Raw genomic sequence first — 20,868 nt, forward strand, 5'->3', positions numbered from 1 at the left:
TGCCACCCCCAGCGCGCAGTCTACGGGTAAACTCGGGGGATTTGAACCTAGAATCGCTTGGAACATAATACTTAAGTTTCATGGCCATTGCCAATTGAGCTGTCCCCAGGGGGGCAAATAACATAAATATATATAAGATAATATCATTAATAATTAATAATATATATATATATATATATATATATATATATTTTTTTTTTTTTAGCTTGTTAAGACTAACCTACGTACTCACGGGGATTTGAACCGGTGACCTATCGCAAGGAGTGCCTTAACAGCGCACCCATTCACCGTCAATCCAAAGCCCTGTGGGCTAATTAATAATTAATAATTAATTAATTAATGAAAAGAGATTAAAATGAAAAGATGTATTATCAAAAAGACCCAACTATTAATGAAAGGGCACTCCCACGTGGGTATATATAATGGGGCCCTCATTTGTTAATCATATTATATCATTTTTACTCATATCTTTATATATTAGTTATTTATCCTAAATGGATAGCACTATTTTCCAAATATTTTGGATACTTAATTTTTGAGCCAGATTTGGTTCACACTTGCTATTTTGCTTATTGGTTACTTGAGGGTGATTATTTTTCTTGTATTTGCATGCATGCAACTTGGAGGGTGCAGTTAGTGAGTTCTTCTAAGTGGACCTTGAAGCACATCATCCCATGCCAAGGATTGTTTATGTATTGTTGAGTGAGCACCTTGGAGGGTGCATTGTCTGCAGATCTGTACCATTTTGACATGGTAAAAGGCTTATTTTGATGATGTTCACTCTCTCGTTTGGTGGATATTTAACACACTACATATTTTTTTAGATGGGGCGACCTCTTGGAGAGATTAGTGGCTGCACTATCCATTTGAAATGGTCAACAAGATATAACTGCATTATTATATTATTGTCTGACTTGTCATGGAGTTAGTTAGGGAAATACTGTATTTAAATATAAGAGATTCAACTCACTCTATATAAAGGAGCTTTCTCTCCATTTCATGAGCGGGTTTGTGAGTTGGGAGTTAGGAGTTAGAGAAGTGATGAAGTATTGGAGCCTAGGAATTGAAGCTTGATAGAGATCCCTTGTACTGTTAAGATTGATAACTAATGAAGACATGAGTATAGCATTCTATTTGGTGTAAGGTTTAAAGATTTCATTGTTGTGAAATTATATAGAAGTTTTCTTGTTTCAATCTAACATAAAAGCCAACGTATTTTATTTAGGAGTAAATCAATGTGAGGGTGTTTTTCCCTTTTCATTTACTTGCTGTTTTATTTGTCTATTGCCATTCTTCTAATAAACTAATTGCAGATTTGGAATAATAATTCAGAAATAATACAACACTTCTATAGTTTATTGAGAAGTGGTACCTTCTAGGGCCCTCTAAGATTCATTTACAATTTATTTTCCAGCAAGCACTCTAAGGGTAAATTGTTGAAATTTCTAAGTCTAACACGTCATAAATTCTTCCTGCATTATTTGGTTTATTTCACCTACTTGTTCATTTCTTAACAAGTTATTTAACCATATAAATACTGAAAATAGACACAAATGCAGTCTCAACTCATCTACAGATCATCAACTGAAATAACAAACAAACACACAAGGGACACCGTTATTTTTGGACAATCGTCCCCGGAAAAAGCCAACTTGGGAAAACCGGTGCAACAGTTTTGAGGGTTTTATTATTAAGCAGCTTTCTTGAGTACAACTAGGGTGCCAAAATAGCTCACTGAACAGAGATTTCTATTTGGCAGTAATACCTCTTTTTGGAAGCAGATATTCAGCGAGTCTGCTCCACGAAAATCCTTCCAACGCTTCTCTGAGGCTTTGCGTCAGCCCTGCTGGCCTCTGCGTAGCTCTGGAACCCCCTGCGTCAGCCCTCTGCCTCTCTGCGTCAGCTCTCTGGCCTTCTGCGTCACCCACGCAGGCCCCTCAGCCTCTGCGTAGTCTCTAGCTGCCTCTGCATGGTTCCTGCTGCCTCTGCATAGCTTCCTCAGTCACTGTGCTGACCCTCTAACACTATCTCTGCCTCTCTGCTATGTACTCACTGCCCTTCGCTGCAACTCAGATCTCTTGTTCGAATTTTCTCATCAAACCTTGCTCTAGAAAATTGAACTGATTGATCAATCTTGGTGTATCTCCAACTGACCCTCAAGCCTCCTCTTATACTTTTCTTGTTGAGTCTTCAACGGTCGAGATTAAATCTCTAATCAACGACTAAGATTAGATTTGGCTTGATCCATGTCTTTTAGAACATTCTCACCCAGTTTTATATTAATACCCATTAATAGTTTAATTTTCTTAAGTTTAGACTTAGGAACTCCATTAAAAATATTAATTATTTTAATATCTCTCCAATCGGTCGGAATTTCCCCAAACCATTTCTGGGTCTTCGAGATTTCATGTGCTTTAGCCTCTCCACCAATTTTCATGGCTAGAGCACATCCGATGCTACCCAAAATCAATACTCTCTCTTAGCGAGGAATGTGCTCTAGTAATGTTCCAATACTGAACATCACCCTGATCATCCGGCACCGGTACCTGTGCTGATGCTTGGCCTGCTGCCTAACATCCTCTGCACTGTTGTCTCCTGTACTTCTACCCATGGCTCTGCCACTGCCACTGCTACATCTGTACTGTAGCTCCCTCTGCATCCGTGTTGCTGTTGGTCCTTCCTCCCAACACTGCATCTACACTGCAGCTCTCTCTCTCATCATTCTGCATTGTGTTGCCCATAGCACTACCACTACTAATTGCTGCACTGCAACTTAGTTACTGAGAAGTAAGTAACTGATCTACCCAACCACTGACATCCTTGTCAGGCTGGAAGCCTCTTGATGCTGAAGCTCCCTTTGCTGCTATCCTGTACTTCTACCCATGGCTCTGCCACTGCCACTGCTACATCTGTACTGTAGCTCCCTCTGCATCCGTGCTGCTGTTGGTCCTTCCTCCCAACACTGCATCTACACTGCAGCTCTCTCTCTCATCATTCTGCATTGTGTTGCCCATAGCACTACCACTACTAATTGCTGCACTGCAACTTAGTTACTGAGAAGTAAGTAACTGATCTACCCAACCACTGACATCCTTGTCAGGCTGGAAGCCTCCTGATGCTGAAGCTCCCTTTGCTGCTATCCTGTGCTCCCTCTGTTGCCTCTGCGTTGCTGCAACACCTCTGTGCCTCTCGCACTGCTGCAGCCACCTCTGTGCCTTACTGCACTGCTGCAACTATCTATGTGGCTCTCTCACTGCTGCAACCCCCACTACACTGCCACAGACCACTGCACTCTAGCACTGCCTTGTCGCTCCATCCGCATCTTGCTTCTACTGACATCTGTCATCCTGCTACTATCTCTCGGGGCTCTTGTAGCCGGATATGATCCAAGAGTTTGGGTACCTCAAGGATCCTGCCCCTACATCTATAGTAGTTCTCCTGACTACAACTCGATGTCTCCCCACCTCTTCTCTAGAGGTGCACGAGCACTCATGGCACAGTCGTCATCCGTCTCAACTTCTTTCTTTGCCTTAGCCGGCGTTGCCTTAGAGTCAGAAGCCTCTCCTTTATTCTTCTTCTTGGAACACTGGGTTGCATAATGACCCGACTCCCCACAATGGAAGCACTTCACCTTGGAGATGTCCTTCTTCTTGCTCTTCCCCTGTTGTCCCGCAAATGCCAGAGCTGCATCCTCCTCCTCCTCTTTCTTGATTCGACCTCCTTTGCTGCTACTTCCCGTCTTGGTTAGCCGTCTGATCTCTTCTTGGTGAAGAGCTGCCCACATCCATTCCCATCTTGGAAGAGTAGCTCTGACCAAAATGCTTTGGACAAATTTCTCCCAATCCTTGGAGACTGCATTCAGGGCGGTCCTCACCATGAACTCGTGATCCGACGTGGCCCCTATGGAAGTAAGTTTGTCTCGAATCTTTTGTAACTTGCTGAGGTATAGATCTATCTTCTCCCCCTTCTGCATCTGATACGACTGCAGCTGATTCTCCAGTAGCATCTTCCTCTACACAGAAGTGCCTTGATACAATGTCATCCAGGTATCCCACATCTCCTTTGCCATGTTCTTATCTGAAATATGTTGTACTACATGATCCTTGAGCCCATCAAGGATTATGCACTTTGCCTTGGCCATTGCATCCTCATACCTTTCATTATCAACTGGGTTGACTAGGATAGCCACGGTTCTCAAGGCGAAGCCCTTGATGCGATGTCTATCCAGAACATACAAGATCTTGGCCTTCCAAATGAAAAAATTGGAGGCTCCGTCCAACTTGTTTGGATCCCTTAGTCCATTCATTGCCATCTCTGCTCTTCTACTGGACTCCCTTTGAGTCTTGACTTCCCTCCTGGAAGTTCTCTCCTAGACTCCCTCTGAGTCTCGATTTCCCTGTTGGAAATCTTCCTGCTAACTGTCGATCCGCTCCTCTCTAACCCTCTTTGCAACTGCAACTTGGATCTGGATTTCTTGGCTAGAAACCCCTCAAGGCAACGACTCCCTTCTATGTTGGCTTTGTCCCGTTAGGTATTGTTCTGCTTCGACAACAACAACACCCCACCAGCTTCCCAATCCACAATCTGCCCACAGCTCCCTAGGCCCCAGTAGCTGAAGAAACTAAGCCTCTTAGCTCTGCGCAATCCCGACAAGGCTGAATCGCTCCTCTGGCCAACTGCGTCAAGCCTACCTAACTGAGTAGGATGACGTGGCTCTTCGTGAGCCTCTTCTGCCTCTCTCTGCCTCTGCGCTGGCCCTCTCTCTGGCTCGAAATGATGATGCAGGCCCTCTGCGTCACTCCTTCTCTACTGCCTTCTGCTTAGGAACAACTCTGTCTCTCGGGACAACTGTTTCTGTTGCAAATTTTTTGATTTCGTTGGTGCCTTCAGTTCTCCTGTGATTTGCAACACTCTGATACCATGTTGAAATTTCTAAGTCTAACACGTCAGAAATTCTTCCTGCATTATCGGCTTTATTTCACCTACTTGTTCATTTCTTAACAAGTTATTTAACCATATAAATACTGAAAATAAACACAAATGCAGTCTCAACTCATCTGTAGATCATCAACTGAAATAATAGACAAACACACAAGGGATACCGTTATTTTTGGACAATTGTCCTCGGAAAAACCCAACTTGGGAAAACCGATGTAGTAGTTTTGAGGGTTTTATTATTAAGCAACTTTCTTGAGTACAACTAGGGTGCCAAAATGGCTCACCCAACAAAGATTTCTATCTGGCAGTAATACCTCTCTTCGGAAGTAGATATTTAGCAAGTCTGCTCCACGAAAATCCTTCCAACGCTTCTCTAAGGCTTTGCGTCAGCCCTACTGGCCTCTGCGTAGCTCTGGAATCCTCTGTGTCAGCCCTCTGCCTCTTTGCGTCAACTCTCTAGCCTTCTGCGTCAGCTCTCTAGCCTTCTACGTCACCCACGCAGGCCCCTCAGCGTCTGCACATTCTCTAGCTGCCTCTGCGTGGCTCCTACCACCTCTGCGTAGCCTCCTTAGTCACTGCGTTGGCCCTATCTCTGCCTCTTTGCTATGTACTCATTGCCCCTCGCTGCAACTCAGATCACTTGTTCGAATTTTCTCAGCAAACCCTGCTCCAGAAAATCGAACTGACCGATCAATCTTGGTGTATCTCCAACTGACCCTCAAGCCTCCTCTTATACTTTTCCTGTTGAGTCTTCAACGACTGAGATTAAATCTCTAATCAACGACTAAGATTAGATTTGACTTGATCCATGTCTTTTAGAACATTCTCACATAGTTTTATATTAATATCCATTAATATTTTAATTTTCTCAAGTTTAGACTTGGGAACTCCATTAAAAATATTAATTATTTTAATATCTCTCTAACCGGGTGGAATTTCCCCAAACCATTTCTGGGTCTTGGAGATATCATATGCTTTAGCCTCTCCACCAATTTTCATGGCTAGAGCACATCCGATGCTACCCCAAATCAACATAAATGTACCAAATATTGGTTCCTTTGCCTTGAGTTCATATAATTTTAAAGGGTGAATGTATCAAATAGATTTTTTTCAGCATGAAGTGGTTGGAGGTGGAAAACAACCCTTTCATCACTAGAGGCCTTCATTAAAATAGCTGTGAATTTTGACAGATCAAGTCCTTCCATCTGTGTTGTACTTTATGACTCTATTAGCCCATGATTGGTAGGCACTAGCTTCTTTCACTTTCCTATCTAGTACTTATTCCATTTCCATCCCATTTCATATATTACGACAACCACCCCATTTCCTCGTCCTATATCACTCGGGCCCCCACTTCATAGCCTTAGCAGTCTTATTTAGGGATAACCTCCCTTGAGTTGGAGAGTAGCCAACTAAAAGAGAGAGGAAGAGCTACCTAGGTGACAAAGGGTAGCCTTCTTGAGTTGCACAAGACTAGCTCCTTGATGCTTGGGACGTTACATCATATGGGATGCTAGAGTTTGTTATAACATAGCCATAGGTCATTATGGAAAATTAATATCCTAATTAACTTAATGGCCTCTCATCATCTCTCATTTTCCTAGTTTTTCTTGTAAACCAGGTGGCAACTCCCCTTCCCTTTGAAGCGATCAAGCTTATAGGTTCCCTCCATGTGGTTGCATGATACCTCATTCGAATAACTGCATTACATTTGTTACTGACTGTAATTAAAGCTCTAATATTATATCAGATATCTTGTTTTAAATTCAAATGAAGAACTATCTGGCTTTTGTTTAAAGTATGTTTTCCTCTTTTTGCCTTTCAATACAGTTTTCAGGTTTTAACTTTTGTTGAATAGCATGGTGATGGTTTTATTTCATATATACAGAAGGATTTGGGATGCTGGGATTTCAGGAGCAAAAGGTACCAAGATGACAGTAGTCTAGAAGGTTTTCACAGAGCCCACATGTTTGCATTGCTTGTTACTGAACAACTGGATTCATGGCCTGAACAAAATGAACGCCAACGGAAATGGGTTAGTTCACTGCATAAGAGTAGTTATGCTACTCTATTCAATATTTCGAACCTTATGACCAAATTAGAGTGAAAGGTGGCACATGCCTCTCTTTCTAGTAAGGACCTGCTTTTAATTCATGATATTTAGAGTTGAAAACCCTTCAAAATGAGTTGAAAACATTTACTTTGCTGTTAATTTCTGTAGATGATCACTTAAACATCTATTTTACCAGTTATTCTGGTGAATTGTTGGTGGTTTAGTCCTAGTTGGTGTTAAACAAGTCCAGAACCTGCGACTGCAATTACTTTTCTAGGTCTCTATTGTATGGATGATATGATGTTAAGTAAGGTTTATAGTTATTTAGATTCCTAACTGACCTTATTTATGTCTGGTGCCAGGTTACTATTACAGAGGCAGATGGAAAATGTAAGCATGACTGGATGCGGCAAGCTCTTCATAGTTGTGTGACTTATCTTTCCAGCAGACAGGTATTCTCGTCTTCGCTCCCAGAATTGGTTGAGGGTTCTGAATCTCCTAATCACACATCTCAAATATTGGACTAAGAACAGTTGTGACTCTCATTTATCAATCTCTGGAGAGAGATTTTTGCAGATGGAAAATGTTGCTTCTTACATTTGATTCTGCTTATGACCAGCCATCAGATCAGCTTATGGATTGATAATTGTGGGATACCGTGGGAGACCATCCATGCTCAGCTAGCGAGACCCTAATGAACATGTCACTTCAGACCTCAGGACAGTTCACGCAGCACCAATAGACAGGATACCTCCTCCCAATTTTGGCTGCAGGTTACAGCACGCAGACAGTTAGACATATCTTAGACCAGATGAGTCATCTATCAGGAGGTCCTTTCCTATGGCCTCAGATGTTAGAGGTGTTGATCCCTCTTAGGCAAAACATCCCCAACTGGAGTTTTGTTGTTTCAGTGCTTCTATGTATCTGCCTTACTGCTTTGTTTTCCTGCATGGACTTTAGATCTTATTCAACATAGAATAAATCTGATTATATCATGATTTTATAGGAGCAGCCTTTGCGCTCTCACTTTGTATCTGACACTGTTGTACTTAGTAGTCTATTTGACCTATTTGTGGTCATCTGTTGGAAATTAATAAAATGATCTTCTCTCAGGATACAGAATATGAAGTTTTTGACAAAATGAATCACTGAGAACTGTATTGGCTGGAGGATGCTCATGCAAATTGATCATCTCAAGTTATTTTCAGCTGCAAGAGCTCAGTGTGAGCCACTGTGCAGAATCTTGCTTCTTTCTTTTTCTTGGATAATTTTTAATTTAATGTTGGTTTTTTGTTAGACACAAATACTCAAGCTTATATTTCAGAAATTGCAAGGACGAAATTTTCCTATGTTTTGTTGAGCAGAGTTCTTACTAATAAGATCTGGTGTGAACTTTTCAACATAAGATCTGGGAAAAGATGGATTTAAGTTACAAGCCCTTAGATCGAGATTTTATAAATTTACTTGGAGGTTGAAAATGTTCTTCATATTTGGACATAACTCTTCAAAACAATTGTAGAAGTACTGTTGGATTTAGGACAATTCCACAGTAACAGTTTTCACATTCTGCTTAAGCTCTCTTTGAAAATAGAAAACCATCTCATACTACCAATGCATATTGAACATGTATAAATAACAGGGAGAATGGATTTAGGGAGATACTTCTCTCTTACCCAAGTATCATTGTCTATTGCTATACATGGTGACATTTTTGCAAAGATCGATCAACATACGAATCTCATTACTCTCGCCATATTATTATGCAATCAATCAAAGCAAGAGTGTTAACTGTAAATCATTTTTATGCTTCTTGTATCTCATTGATTCTTTGATGGACTCTCATCTGTATGCTAAATTGTAAGTCACAACTTCAGCCATTGCTGCACGTGTAAGAATATAACACTGATAATCTGATTATGCTATATTATTATGCAATCAATCAAGCAAAGTGTACGTTTTTCACTGTAACACAATTATCTCTTGTTATAGAAAAACCTCTTAACACAATTTTTTATGGTGTAAGAATAGAGGGTAACTGTTACCCACAAAATGTGAGTATCCCATAGGAGAAAATATTTTCTCCACATTTGAAAGTCAGCCAACCAGCAGCCCCATGATGGTCAACACATAGCATTATGTCGGGAGTTCTCCACGCATTTCTCTGGTCAAATCTCTCATCCATCTGGCATGTTTGTTGAAGGAAGGTGGGTCATCTCCAATGTTGCAAATATCGGCATTGGGATAAAATTGGCAAGGGTACGGAAAGCCAAAAAATTGTAAAAATCGAGAAAATATTGGTAGAAATTGACAAACATCGGCAAAATTAAGATACCACCAAAATATCGATAAAAATTGACAATCGTTGGTTAGGCCAAAAAATTGCGATTTCGCTATCAAAATCAGGATGCTTGCAACACTGGTCATCTCTCGGAAAATACTCTTACTATTCTTGCAATCATGTGCTTTCATTTAATGTTATGAGCATGTTAATATGGTTCATGAAGAAAACTAGATGATTGACCGATCTCGATTGTGTCCTCGTTCACACACTTCACTTGGAAGGTTAGTTTTTGACTCTAGTCCAGTGGGACCTCCTTTAAGGCCTTAGGATTTAAGAATGGCACTACTAGGGAGGCACTGATTGATATGGTGTGTCCAAGGTAATCCATACTAGTTTCTGTTTCTCTTAATTATCCATCTCCATTCTTCAAGTTGGTAGTCATTGGTAATTAGCGTTAGCTCCTTATATCCACATCCTTGAATCAAGACACATAAACTTAGCCGTGGAGGTGATGCTACTAAAAGAATGTTAAAAACATATAAAACGACAATGATAGAAAATGTAAAGCACAAAAGATGGTTGGGGCAATATTTAGAGTGTGGGAAAAACCCTAGCATGAGCTCTACCTCTCTCATTATCCATCATCCAATTTCTCAAAGCATTTAGGCTTTATCTAAATAAAGAACTTCTTTAATGTCCCAACCTAGATGAGTGAAAAATTGCTACATCTCAAGGGGGTATTGGAAAATCATAAAGCAAGCTCGGGCTCCAAAGTTATGCAACAAATAAAGACAAATCATTAAAGTAAAAGGTGCACTAGAGGGGTGGAAAACTTGGTCAAGGAAAGGGGTAACTCATGCCACCATGATTTCTCCCGCCTTACATCATTACAATAAGGATGTTGGAACCCCATTAGTTGGTCTCATAGTTGTGACACTCTCTTTGAAGTTTCTCCCACTCCATGACCACCATATCACACACTTACGGATTGATAGATTAATGTGGGACATGTCACTCACTTGGGGGCTTCAAGCACCTAATAGGTTTGTTGACTTAATCATCCTCACATAAGTGAGGTAACTTGTTTACAAATCTTGATCTAGTTAGACATTTGAAGGGTTGTTTTATGTGAAGTATTTTTGTGCCCCTATCATTATATATGGTTCACTATGATGCGTTAATGGTTTCGTGTTCCTAATAAAGGTGATCCTACTTGATCTTGAAAGGTTTTGTTTAGGTGCCTACACATAGTTCTAAGAGAAAACATGATTTTGTGTTCCCTAATGTTGACCCTCCAGAGATGATGATTGGGCTTTGAGCAACTTCCACATGGTACTACACCTCTTGATGAGCCTTCAGGTGCTGAAACATTGAGATTGAAAGCTTGGGCTTTGGACTATTTGATGATGTGCCTAGATGGACCTAAGACGACCTTAGGTTGGCCTTGATGGACGATACTTTGTTCCAAAGCCTAGATGAGCATGGTTATGATTGATAAGACTTGGGAGGGCTAACACATCCCACTTTGGTGATAACACTTGCCCTTCGAAGTGTCACATCACTCCCACACTGATGAAAAGAGTGATACAAGACTTTTTTTGGATGACGTAATAGTGGAGAAGACACCTTTTGGAGATGTACACATGCACTTTGGGACTTTCTTAGATTGAGGAGCATTCTTGGGTCCTTGCCTTAGTTTTTTGATGCATTGTTTCCTTCTTTAGAGGATGATGTCATGGTGGAGACCATTTATCTCCCATATGTGTGGGTTATTTTTTGGCATTTTGTTATGTTTTAAGCTATTTCAAGGTCAACTTGTGACCTTTGACCTAGTTGAACGCTCAAGTACACTTGTTTAGGGGTTTTGTTTGTAAAATCGTTAAAAGTGACTTGGTACCTTCATATAAATAGAGGGGAGTCACTTTTCATTTTCATCATCATTTATCATCACAACTCTCTTTAGAAGTGCGTACTAGCTCTTGTATTATATTCTACATGGTCATAGTGTGACTCTATGGTGCGAATTGGACTTGGGGAATGATTTTTGCTTGAGGATGGTTTCTTGGGATTGGTTTAAGAGATTCTTGTGAACATTTTATAAGTTTGTTGCATATCTTCTATATTTTGCATGCCATCTTATGTGAAATAGGGTTTCTTTATGTGCCATGTATGAAATTGCTAAATTTATCTTGACATATTGATTCCTTATTCCATGTGAAATTATTTTCGGTAAGTACTTTAAGAGAACTCTTGAATTTTAATCTCCCTCTTAAGGAAGCTACTAGAGTTTGTAAGAAGAGACGTCTTCATCAACAATGTCTCCATTATATTTGCCCTAGGTAACTCCATTGCCCATTTAGATGAAGGCACTAGTCTAGGTGGTGGTAATTAATCTCTCTTCTATAAATAGTCTCTCCTCTTTAAAATTCTAGATATCTTAGGTGGTGGTAATTAATATCTCTTTTATAAATAGTTTCTCTCCTCTTTAAAATTCTAGATATCTTAGGTTAGGGTTAGGATTTCTTGAAATATTGCTAAAAAGTAATTCTAGTTGACGTGTTATTTCCCTTTTATTAGCGATAATATTAAGCACTTGATCAAAGCAAAATATAGCATTTATTGCATCATAAAACCTTAATTCTAGGGCTAATGTCATCATTTGTATTGGTTTTTTAATGCATGTTTCAACTATAAAAGCTCCACTTCAAACCCTAAACCTTGCATATTTAAATGATAGTCTTTGATCCTTTATTGATTTATCATTGAAAATCATTGAAATGCTCTTTAATTTAATTAACTGGTTTAAGGATAGAGTGTTAGAACTTTGGTGAAACATCTTAGCCCTCATGGCTCCGCCAACACCCTATCCTAATCATTAAACCTCTTCAACACTTTAAACCCTTCATATTGAATATCCTTTAGGTGATCTGTATATAGGGAAACCTTCCTTGCACTTTATTTACCACTAAATGGATAGATAAAGGCTAGTAAGGTGACAATGGTGGCCGATCTCTTTATGCCACAAGGTTTGGATTTGCTTAGTGAGGCTTTGCAGCATGCATGTTAGATTTTACAGTGATAGTAACCATAAACAAGACTTTTATCCAAGTAGTCATGGAAATTATTGCATAACCACTAGAGAAAATATCCTTTTTACTTAACATAAACAAAGCAACATGCTATATTGAGATACATAAGGTATAAGGATTTGAAGCCACCATAATCAAAGGCTCATGCTTTTATACAACATGCCAAATTTTTTTGCCATACTTTTGAAGAGACCTGTTTTCTGTCATACTTTAGAGAGGCTTAGGGTTTGAAACCTTTCATAAGCAATTTTAGGCATCAAACAATGTCTTTTTTTTGAGGGGAGCGGGGGTAGTAAAAATTGCTTCTTAAGCACATCCCACCATAGTGCTATTCTACACAGAGATAACTTTCTAATGATGCAATAATTGCCTCAATCAAAGTTCGTATTCAATAATTGTGCTACCTAAAAGTTGAATTTCCTGTTTTGACCACCATGATTCGAGAGGATGCCACGTTAGCCCCCTTAATTCATGGAAAAAAGGCTAGCCACATGATCATGATGAAGAAGACTCTAGAAGAGTTGACATTGTAACTCTACTTAAACACTAGTAGGCTATTAGACTATGTTATAATTGGGCATTAGGAGGAAAAGGGGTTCCATTCTAGTTGAGCGCATTTTGTTCCATAGATGAGCTGGACAACTGCGAGTGGATAGGGAGAGAAAACAAAGAGGGTTTGTGCACTTGTGTAGCCCAAAGACTAGAGGTCTCACTTCTTTGTATTTGCATCCATTTTCATTCAGAGAAAGAGAGAGCAAAACAACCTTGCCTTCCAGCTTGGTTTTCTCTCGAAAGGGTTTCTCAGATCATATCTTGTGTTATTATGGTTGAGTGATTGTTTTTTTCCATATTCTCTATTTTTTGGATTTTCTATATTACATGCATAAAAACAATAACTTAATAGATCTAGAAGTCTAAGGAAAATATACCTCATAGTATAGATTTTGGATTTTCAGTGATAATTTATTAGATATGTTGTGAAGAACTTTCTAGTGGAATATCCATAATAGTTTACGGATCAATACATCCCTATGCATTTTTATCACACTTTTGGATTGAATATACATGTTAGGTTGATAATAACATACCATCATTTCCATCACATGGTTATTACTTAGCTAGACATATCCTCCTTGAATTATTGTTTTTATTTGAGAGGGAACAATCCTTGTTATTGAGAAATAGATTGACCATTGAAATTTATATAAAGGCCCAATAAATACCAAAATAGGTCATAGGTGTTGCCCCAAAATCCTTGGTGGAACTCGAGGGTTTCCCATTGTCACCACAACTTTTTTCTCTCTTTATGATGACTTTCCTTCGAGACTAGGTGACATTACTAAGAATCAAGATAGGATTTCTAAAGCTTAAGCAATGAAACTCAAGGTGAAATGGATAGTTTAAGTTTAACAAAACACATTTTTTTTAAGTGTTCCAAACAGGATGATAGGGAAAGTGGATACAAAGGAATAAACTATAAGGGTTGTTTTCATATGTGATTAGGAAAGAATGAATTAGAGCATGTAACAAATATTTCTTGATACGAATAAATAATTATTATTGAATATATGTTTTACAATATGACTCAGACGATGTGCTATATAACATTGACTGGTCACGAGTGAGGAGGTACGAATATGCATCCTTTACTAATCAATAGTTTATTAATTATTAATATTATTTTATTTCTAACATTTCCACCCTGTTTAGAATTGCGTTTTCCTCAAAGCAAGGGTAATGAAGGGCATTGTTGGTGAAAATGTTTTGTTTCCCATGATGAATCTTCTTTTGGAAGGTTTTTCCATTTGATAAGGTATTCTTTGATGGTTCTAAGATGTAACATGTCAAGAAAATGGTTGCTATTGATGTCAAAGGTTATCCAAATGAAGGAGATAATGACTTAGGCTTTAAGAATGTCCCCATACCTTTCCAACGAGGTATGAATCACCTTCTAACTCCTCTCAGTTGAGGAGATAAAATTTTTGAAGTCAAAAGGTGGAATTTGGGCCCTAGTGGAGTTGGCCCTGTTTGGGGGTCAAAAAGGCCTATGAATAGGCTGTCTCCTCACTCAATTCGGAAAGAAATTTGATAAAGAAATAAGAACAATTCAGACCTATTGAGGAGCATTTTAGAGAGGTTCACAACTCATGAACTAAGGAGTTAAGCAAATTTGAAGGGATAAATTTTCAAGGCTTTTCTGGTTCTGGTTAAGGCATCCTTGAAGCTGCGTTTTGATCAGTGTTTGAAGCACATTTTTGGGATAGTTGTGAAAAAAATTCAGCCCAAATCTGAGACCTAATTCAACCCTGTTGCAACATTATTTTTCAGTTTGATTTAACCTCATTTTCGACCTTGTTGCAACAGTTGACAACCTCATATTTTGACCTTGTAGCTATTTTAGACTTCGACCCTGTAGCTACCTCAAACTTTAGCCCTATGATAACTTCAAACTTTGGCCCTGTGACAACCTTTGTTTTGGCACTACGACAACCTCTATTTTGGCCTCGTGGTAGCCTCAGTCTTGATCTTTGTAGGGCCTAGTCTCGGTTTATTTTGGAGTCTATTTTGGGAGCTGATCTGAGACCTGTTTTGAAGCCTATCTTGGAGAATTTTTGGAGCATAACTCAATCTTGTTTGAAGGTTATTTTGGAGTTTTTTATAGACACATCCCTGATTTGGTAAAAATGATGAATTGATAGCAATTAAAGAGAGTTATGTAGTTGCCTCAGACTTTGGCCTTGTGATAGCCTCAAACTTTAGCCCTGTGACAACCTCTATTTCGGCGCTATGACAACTCTATTTTGGCCTTATGGTAGCATCAGTGTCAACCTTTGCAACCCTAGTCTCGACGTATTTTGGAGTTTGTTTTGGGAGCTGATCTGAAGCCTATTTGGAGAATTTTTGGAGCATAACTCAGTCTTGCTTGAAGGTTCTTTTGGAGTGTTTTTATAGACACATCTCTAATATGGTATGTACAAAAGAATATTTGTCCAAAAATTCTTTAGTTGATTCACAACTCATACATGAATCTTGCTACCTATGCCTTCTTCCCAAACTTGAATCCTCGAAGACTATTGGTCCTCTTCGATCACTCTTATCTTGGACACCTGTCATATCCTCAAAGAGTGTTAGTCCCTTTCCTTTATTAGATGCTCTATCCTCAAGAAAACCACAAATACTTATCCAATCCTCCACTACTCTTTCTTCAAGGCCTTCACTTAGACTTACAACTGTTTGTCTTGTTCAACTGCTTGACACATGAAGAAGAGAATGTACATGTGATGTCCAACATCACTCCCTCTCAACCATAGAGGATATCCCTATTCCTTTTGATTAGGGAATAGATCCTTGCTCCTATTCAAGCAGATTCCTTTACCCCTTCTCAAATCCAGAGGAGATTTCAAAATTCCTTTTAATTTAGAAAGTCAACACCACAATCCTTATAGTTTGTCTCCATAAGAGTATCAACTACTTGTTCTGCATGGCTCCCTCTTTCCTCCACATCTCATCGTATCGAACTTGCTTTCTTTCTAGGTATGATGGAGCCATATTCACTCTTCAATCTTGTGATAGATCCAGGTCATCTATTTTTCACATCACTTTCTTCTTGTCATCATCAGTGAAGGCATCACATTGAGCCTTTCTATATTTCAAGCTGATCATAACTTCCTCATGAAAGTGATCTCCTTTTTATTGTATGAACTTGACCTTTAGGTTATCTTCTTGCACTTTCTACCTCTTAATCCCAAGATGAAATCCATCTTGACTTCATAATTGCCATATATAATATGTTGAGCTTGTATCAACATCCTACATATATACCCTACAATATCCTTCGAGGTAGCAAAACAATATGTTAACCAAATAACCAACAATAATTAAAATTAGACTTACCTCACCATGATGACCTTCTCATCCAAGAATCAAAATCCTCATGGTCTATCTCCACTCGAATCTTCCTTCATGCATCAGAGTGCCCAAGGATTGAACTTGATTACCAAGTTACAACTTTCTTCCAAAGACTATACTGGGTGTTAATCACTATTCTTACACAATCTAGAGAAAGTCTTAATTCTTTATTTATCCTTGAGTAAGTCAAATCCTTCCCTTTTAAACATCACATAATCATATAAATCATGTTACAAGATTCTACACACATGAATCTTATCCAAGAATTACTTTCAATATGCATTCCTATGCTTCTTATTCCATCATCTAGCTATGAGCCTGCAACCCGACCCATTGCATTCCTTCATCCCCTCAAAAGTATTGTTTCCATACTATATGGAATGTATACCAACCTTGTCATAATGCTTCTCCCAAGAACTTTCCAAGATGATGGTTCTTACAGGATCATGATGATCCACCTTAGCAAGATCACTGCTTCTAACATAATGTTAGATAATGTCTGGATGAACAATATGCAAAATGGTCTATTTATCTATCTTTGAAGAATAGATGATTTCTATAGAGAAACTCAAGTATACTCTAAATATGCTACTATCACATGCTTCTCTCTACGATGCTATACAAAATCAAGACTCTTCTAGAGTAAACAACAATGCATACTATTCTAAAGGAAATACCAATCTTCATGAAGACCTTGACAGACAGGGTGCCTTCTTCAATAACAAATATATTTCACATCTTCTTTCTTCGACTTCTTCTTAAGTTCTCCCATTTCCTCAGCAACACGAACCTCACTTCTTTCCTTTCTTTTGTTGTTTTGTTGGTTTGGTAAATCCCTCTTAAAGTGTCCATACTCATTTCATTTAAAGCATTGAACCTTGGACATATCTTTCTTCTTGGACTTCCCAAACTTTCCCTTCAACTTCTTGACTCAAGCTATAAAGGCTTGAGACTATTCATTTGATCCAATGCCATCCTTTGTGCCTTGATCCTAGTTTCTTCCAAGATGCATTGAGCCCACAACTCATCAAAAGGAGTTGAGTCTTTCTTAGAGTAGATGGTTGTTGCAAATCTGCTCCATTCTGCTGGCAATGCATTCAGTACACAGATGGTCATTTCCGAATAAGAAATCGTCTCTCCAAGCCCCTGCAAGTGATCTCTTAATTGAGAGGTCTTCATTAGAAATGATGCCATGTCATCATCCTTTGATTTCTTAATTATATTTAGCTTAATCCTCAAAGACATATTATTTCCTTATGTACTTACATAGTACATATTCGATAGCTTGTCATACATGGCATTAGAAGTTTTCCAATTTGAAACAAATGGAACAAGAGTATCCTTAATGGATTCAACGATGATCCTTCGTTCCCTTACTTCTCCTTTCTTATACTTTTCTAGTTCTTTATTCTTGTCTTTGTTAGGTTCAATAATTTCACCAGTAACATATTCCATTACTTTAGTTTATGTAAGTTCCAAGTCAATCCTTTTCTTCCATGCTAGGAAATTTGACGAGCCAATGAGCTTATTTCTTTTCTTGCGGAAATAACCCATATTACTTTTAGATTCAGACATAGAGTAACACTATGATACTTACTTGAAGATAAAGAGTCTTCCCTTTTCTGATGATGTCTCCAATTCAAATTGACTTCAATAATGGATTTCAAAAGTGAAGACACCAAAATCCTTTTATGCTTCCCTCAAGGGGGTCTTCTAACGAGTGTTCTCTAGATCCTTTTTTCAAGAGAGAACAACAATCTTCTCGTAGTCTTCTTTTTCATGATTTCTTCTGATGAGACCCTTCTTCAAGATCAACAGGTCTCCTTTTCCCCTTAACAAACCCTTCCTGTGTCCACACGATGATCCTTCCAGCTACCTTGTTTTTCACCTTAGCTCTGATACCATGTTGGAAAATATACCATGTTGGAAAATGCAAAGTGGTAGCTTATTAATTAAATTTTCCTTAACCTTAATACTTCCTTGTGAACTTTATTCTTGTTCTTGTGTTTATTATATTTTCTTCATCAATACAAATATCAAGAGAAAAATAAAGACAATGGACATAAAAATTAGGCTCCAACCCAGGGAAAAACCCCTCCAAGGGGAAAACCTAGAAACTCTTCTCTTCTTATATAATCTTCTTCAAATGAGACAACAAAGACTCAAACCCTAAAAAAAAGTACTCGTCCAAGTACCAAGTCAAAAATTCCAATAGAACCAACTTCTAGCTGCAACCTCGACCACAACTTCTACCCTACAATTTCGCCTTGCAACTTTGTCTTGCAATTTCGGCCTTAGAGTTGCTGTAGAAACCCTAATCCAACTTCTTTAAGAGTCATTACTTGAGTGAGATAGATCATCGCAAGGTCAATGAGGTCAGGATAGAGTATTCTGTCCTCCAACAACTAGATCCTGCACTCTACTCTCTTGTAATTCAGACTTGCAGTTTCAGTCCTCTTTATAGCTGCAAAAACCCTATGTTTTTGCACATATGATAGATATTTAGCCCAAAAGCAAGTTTTTCCTTCACTTCTTGGAATCTTCTTGCTTTCCCGAAGTTCGCTCCTCCTTCCTTTCGTTTCTATATTTAGATCAAACTTTTCTTAGGATATTGAATTTGATGAGTGAGTGAGTACCAAATGAGGTAAAATTGCTCCTTTATATAGCCTTTCCAAGGGGTTTAATTCCCTCCTTTAGGCCTACTTGAAGCTTCAATGAGTTTACAGAGGAGGAGAGTTTACTTTAGGAGAATTCAATGAGTTCTATGAAAAAAATGGAATCAAAAGGCAACTCTCTAGGACATATTAGTACAATATATAGCAAGAACAATGTTGTTGGAAGCCAAGTTACTTGTTAAATTCTAGGAGGTAGTTGGGGCAACAATATACATCATAAACATGTCACAATTCTAGATAAACAATGATAAGACTCCATATGAACTATGGAAAGGAAGGTCCGCTTCTATGAAACACTTCAGAATATTTGGAAGCAAATGCTTCAAGAAAATAAATGAAAATTCACTCGACAAGTTTTATTTGCGAATAGATGATGCAATTTTTCTTGGATACTCATTAAGAAGTAAGGCCTACAAATGGTACAACAATTGATTTCACAAGGTAGTAGAAAACATTGATGTAAAAACAGATGTGGCTCTACCCAAGAAAGAATTTGATCTAACAATGAAGAAGACCTTATTTTTACATATCAAGAAGAAATGGTTGCAAAAGAAGAGCATGAATCATAAGGCCAAAAAGAAAGACAAACAGAAACTCCAACTAAGAAAACATTCAAGTTTGTACAAAAGCATCATCCGAAACACTGGATTATTGGAGATATGGATATAGGAATACAAACATGAAGAAGAATGACTATTCCACCAAAGAAAGCAATATCACTTTGTTATCCCAAGTAAAACCAAAGGGTTTTACTCAAGCAAGGATCCACACTAAATAAATACAATGGTAGAAGGGATGAACCAGATTGAGAAAAGTGGAACCTAGGAACTTGTACCTTGTCTAAAGGATAAAAATATAATCGGAACCAAGTGGGTATTCAAAAATAAAATGAATGAAGAAGGGCATGTTATAAAAAACAAGGAAATATTGGTGTCCAAAGGGTATGCTCAAATTGAAGGAATTGAATTCAAAGAAACCTTTGCTCCAGTTGCCAGAATAGAGGCTATACAAATGTTTCTAGAATTTGCATATTTGAAAGGCTTCAAATCCTATCAGATGGATGTAAAATCAACCTTTCTAAATGGTGGCTTAAAGGAGGAAGTATACATCAAACAAGTTGAAGGATTTTATTTGTTAGAGAATAACGAAGGTGTGTGCAGATTGAAGAAGGCCCTATATGGATTAAAACAAGCTCCAAGAGCTTGGTATGCCAAACTAGACCACTACCTTCAACAACAAGGGTTCAAGAGAGGAGTTGCAGGAAGCAACTTATACATGAAAATGGACAAAGACAACTTGCTGATCATGCTCGTGTATGTGGATGATATGATTTTAAACAACAAAAATGATGAAATGATCCACACATTTTCCCAATAAATGTTTAAAGAATTTCAAATGTCAAAGATTGGAGAGATGTCCTCCTTCCTTGGACTTCATGTAACTCAAACTAGTGCTGAAGTTTTTATCACACAAACAAAATACCTAAAGGAAATGCTTAAACAGTTTGGAATGGAAGAATGTGTTGTTGTAAGTACACCTATGATTACATGATGTAAGCTAAGTAAGGATGATGAATCTCCCAATGATTGGAAGTCTCTTATACCTGAGAGCTTCAAGGCTAGATATCATGCAAGCAGTTGGTATGGTGGCAAGATTTCAGTCAACTCCCAAGGAATCTCACATGCAAGCTATAAAAAGGATATTCAAATATCTAAAAGGCACCCTTGATTTTGGACTATGGTATCCAAAGAGCACAAATATTACTTTAACAACATACACTAATGTTGATTGGGTAGGAAGCATTGACGACTGAAAGAGCACCAGAGGAAATGCATTGTTCTTAGGGAATTTTCTTGTTTCATGGTTAAGAAAGAAACACTCATCTATATTTCTCTCCATAGCTAAGGGAAAGTATATAGTATC

At 38.4% G+C, this 20,868-nt stretch overlaps 1 protein-coding gene across 12 annotated transcripts in view; it reads left to right on the plus strand.

The window, feature by feature from the left end:
- Positions 1–8,113, plus strand: part of LOC149200408 (nudix hydrolase 16, mitochondrial-like) — a 92,587-nt gene extending 84,474 nt beyond the window's left edge. For 3 of the 12 annotated variants that reach the window (XM_089402723.1, XM_089402719.1, XM_089402720.1), the window contains exons 4-5: positions 7,354–7,443; positions 7,554–8,113. In XM_089402723.1, coding sequence (XP_089258849.1) covers positions 7,354–7,423 — 70 coding nt within the window. In that variant the 3' untranslated portion in view covers positions 7,424–7,443; positions 7,554–8,113. Of the gene's footprint in view, positions 1–6,826; positions 6,974–7,353 lie in introns of all 12 variants that reach the window. The other 9 variants (XM_089402713.1, XM_089402715.1, XM_089402716.1 and 6 more) reach the window with 7 other exon arrangements.
- The last annotated feature ends 12,755 nt before the right edge of the window (positions 8,114–20,868 follow it).

This window comes from Pinus tabuliformis, chromosome 2_1 (assembly GCF_031772625.1).
Source record: "Pinus tabuliformis cultivar Carrire ecotype Pingquan chromosome 2_1, CPIR1, whole genome shotgun sequence".
Lineage (NCBI taxonomy): Eukaryota > Viridiplantae > Streptophyta > Pinopsida > Pinales > Pinaceae > Pinus > Pinus tabuliformis.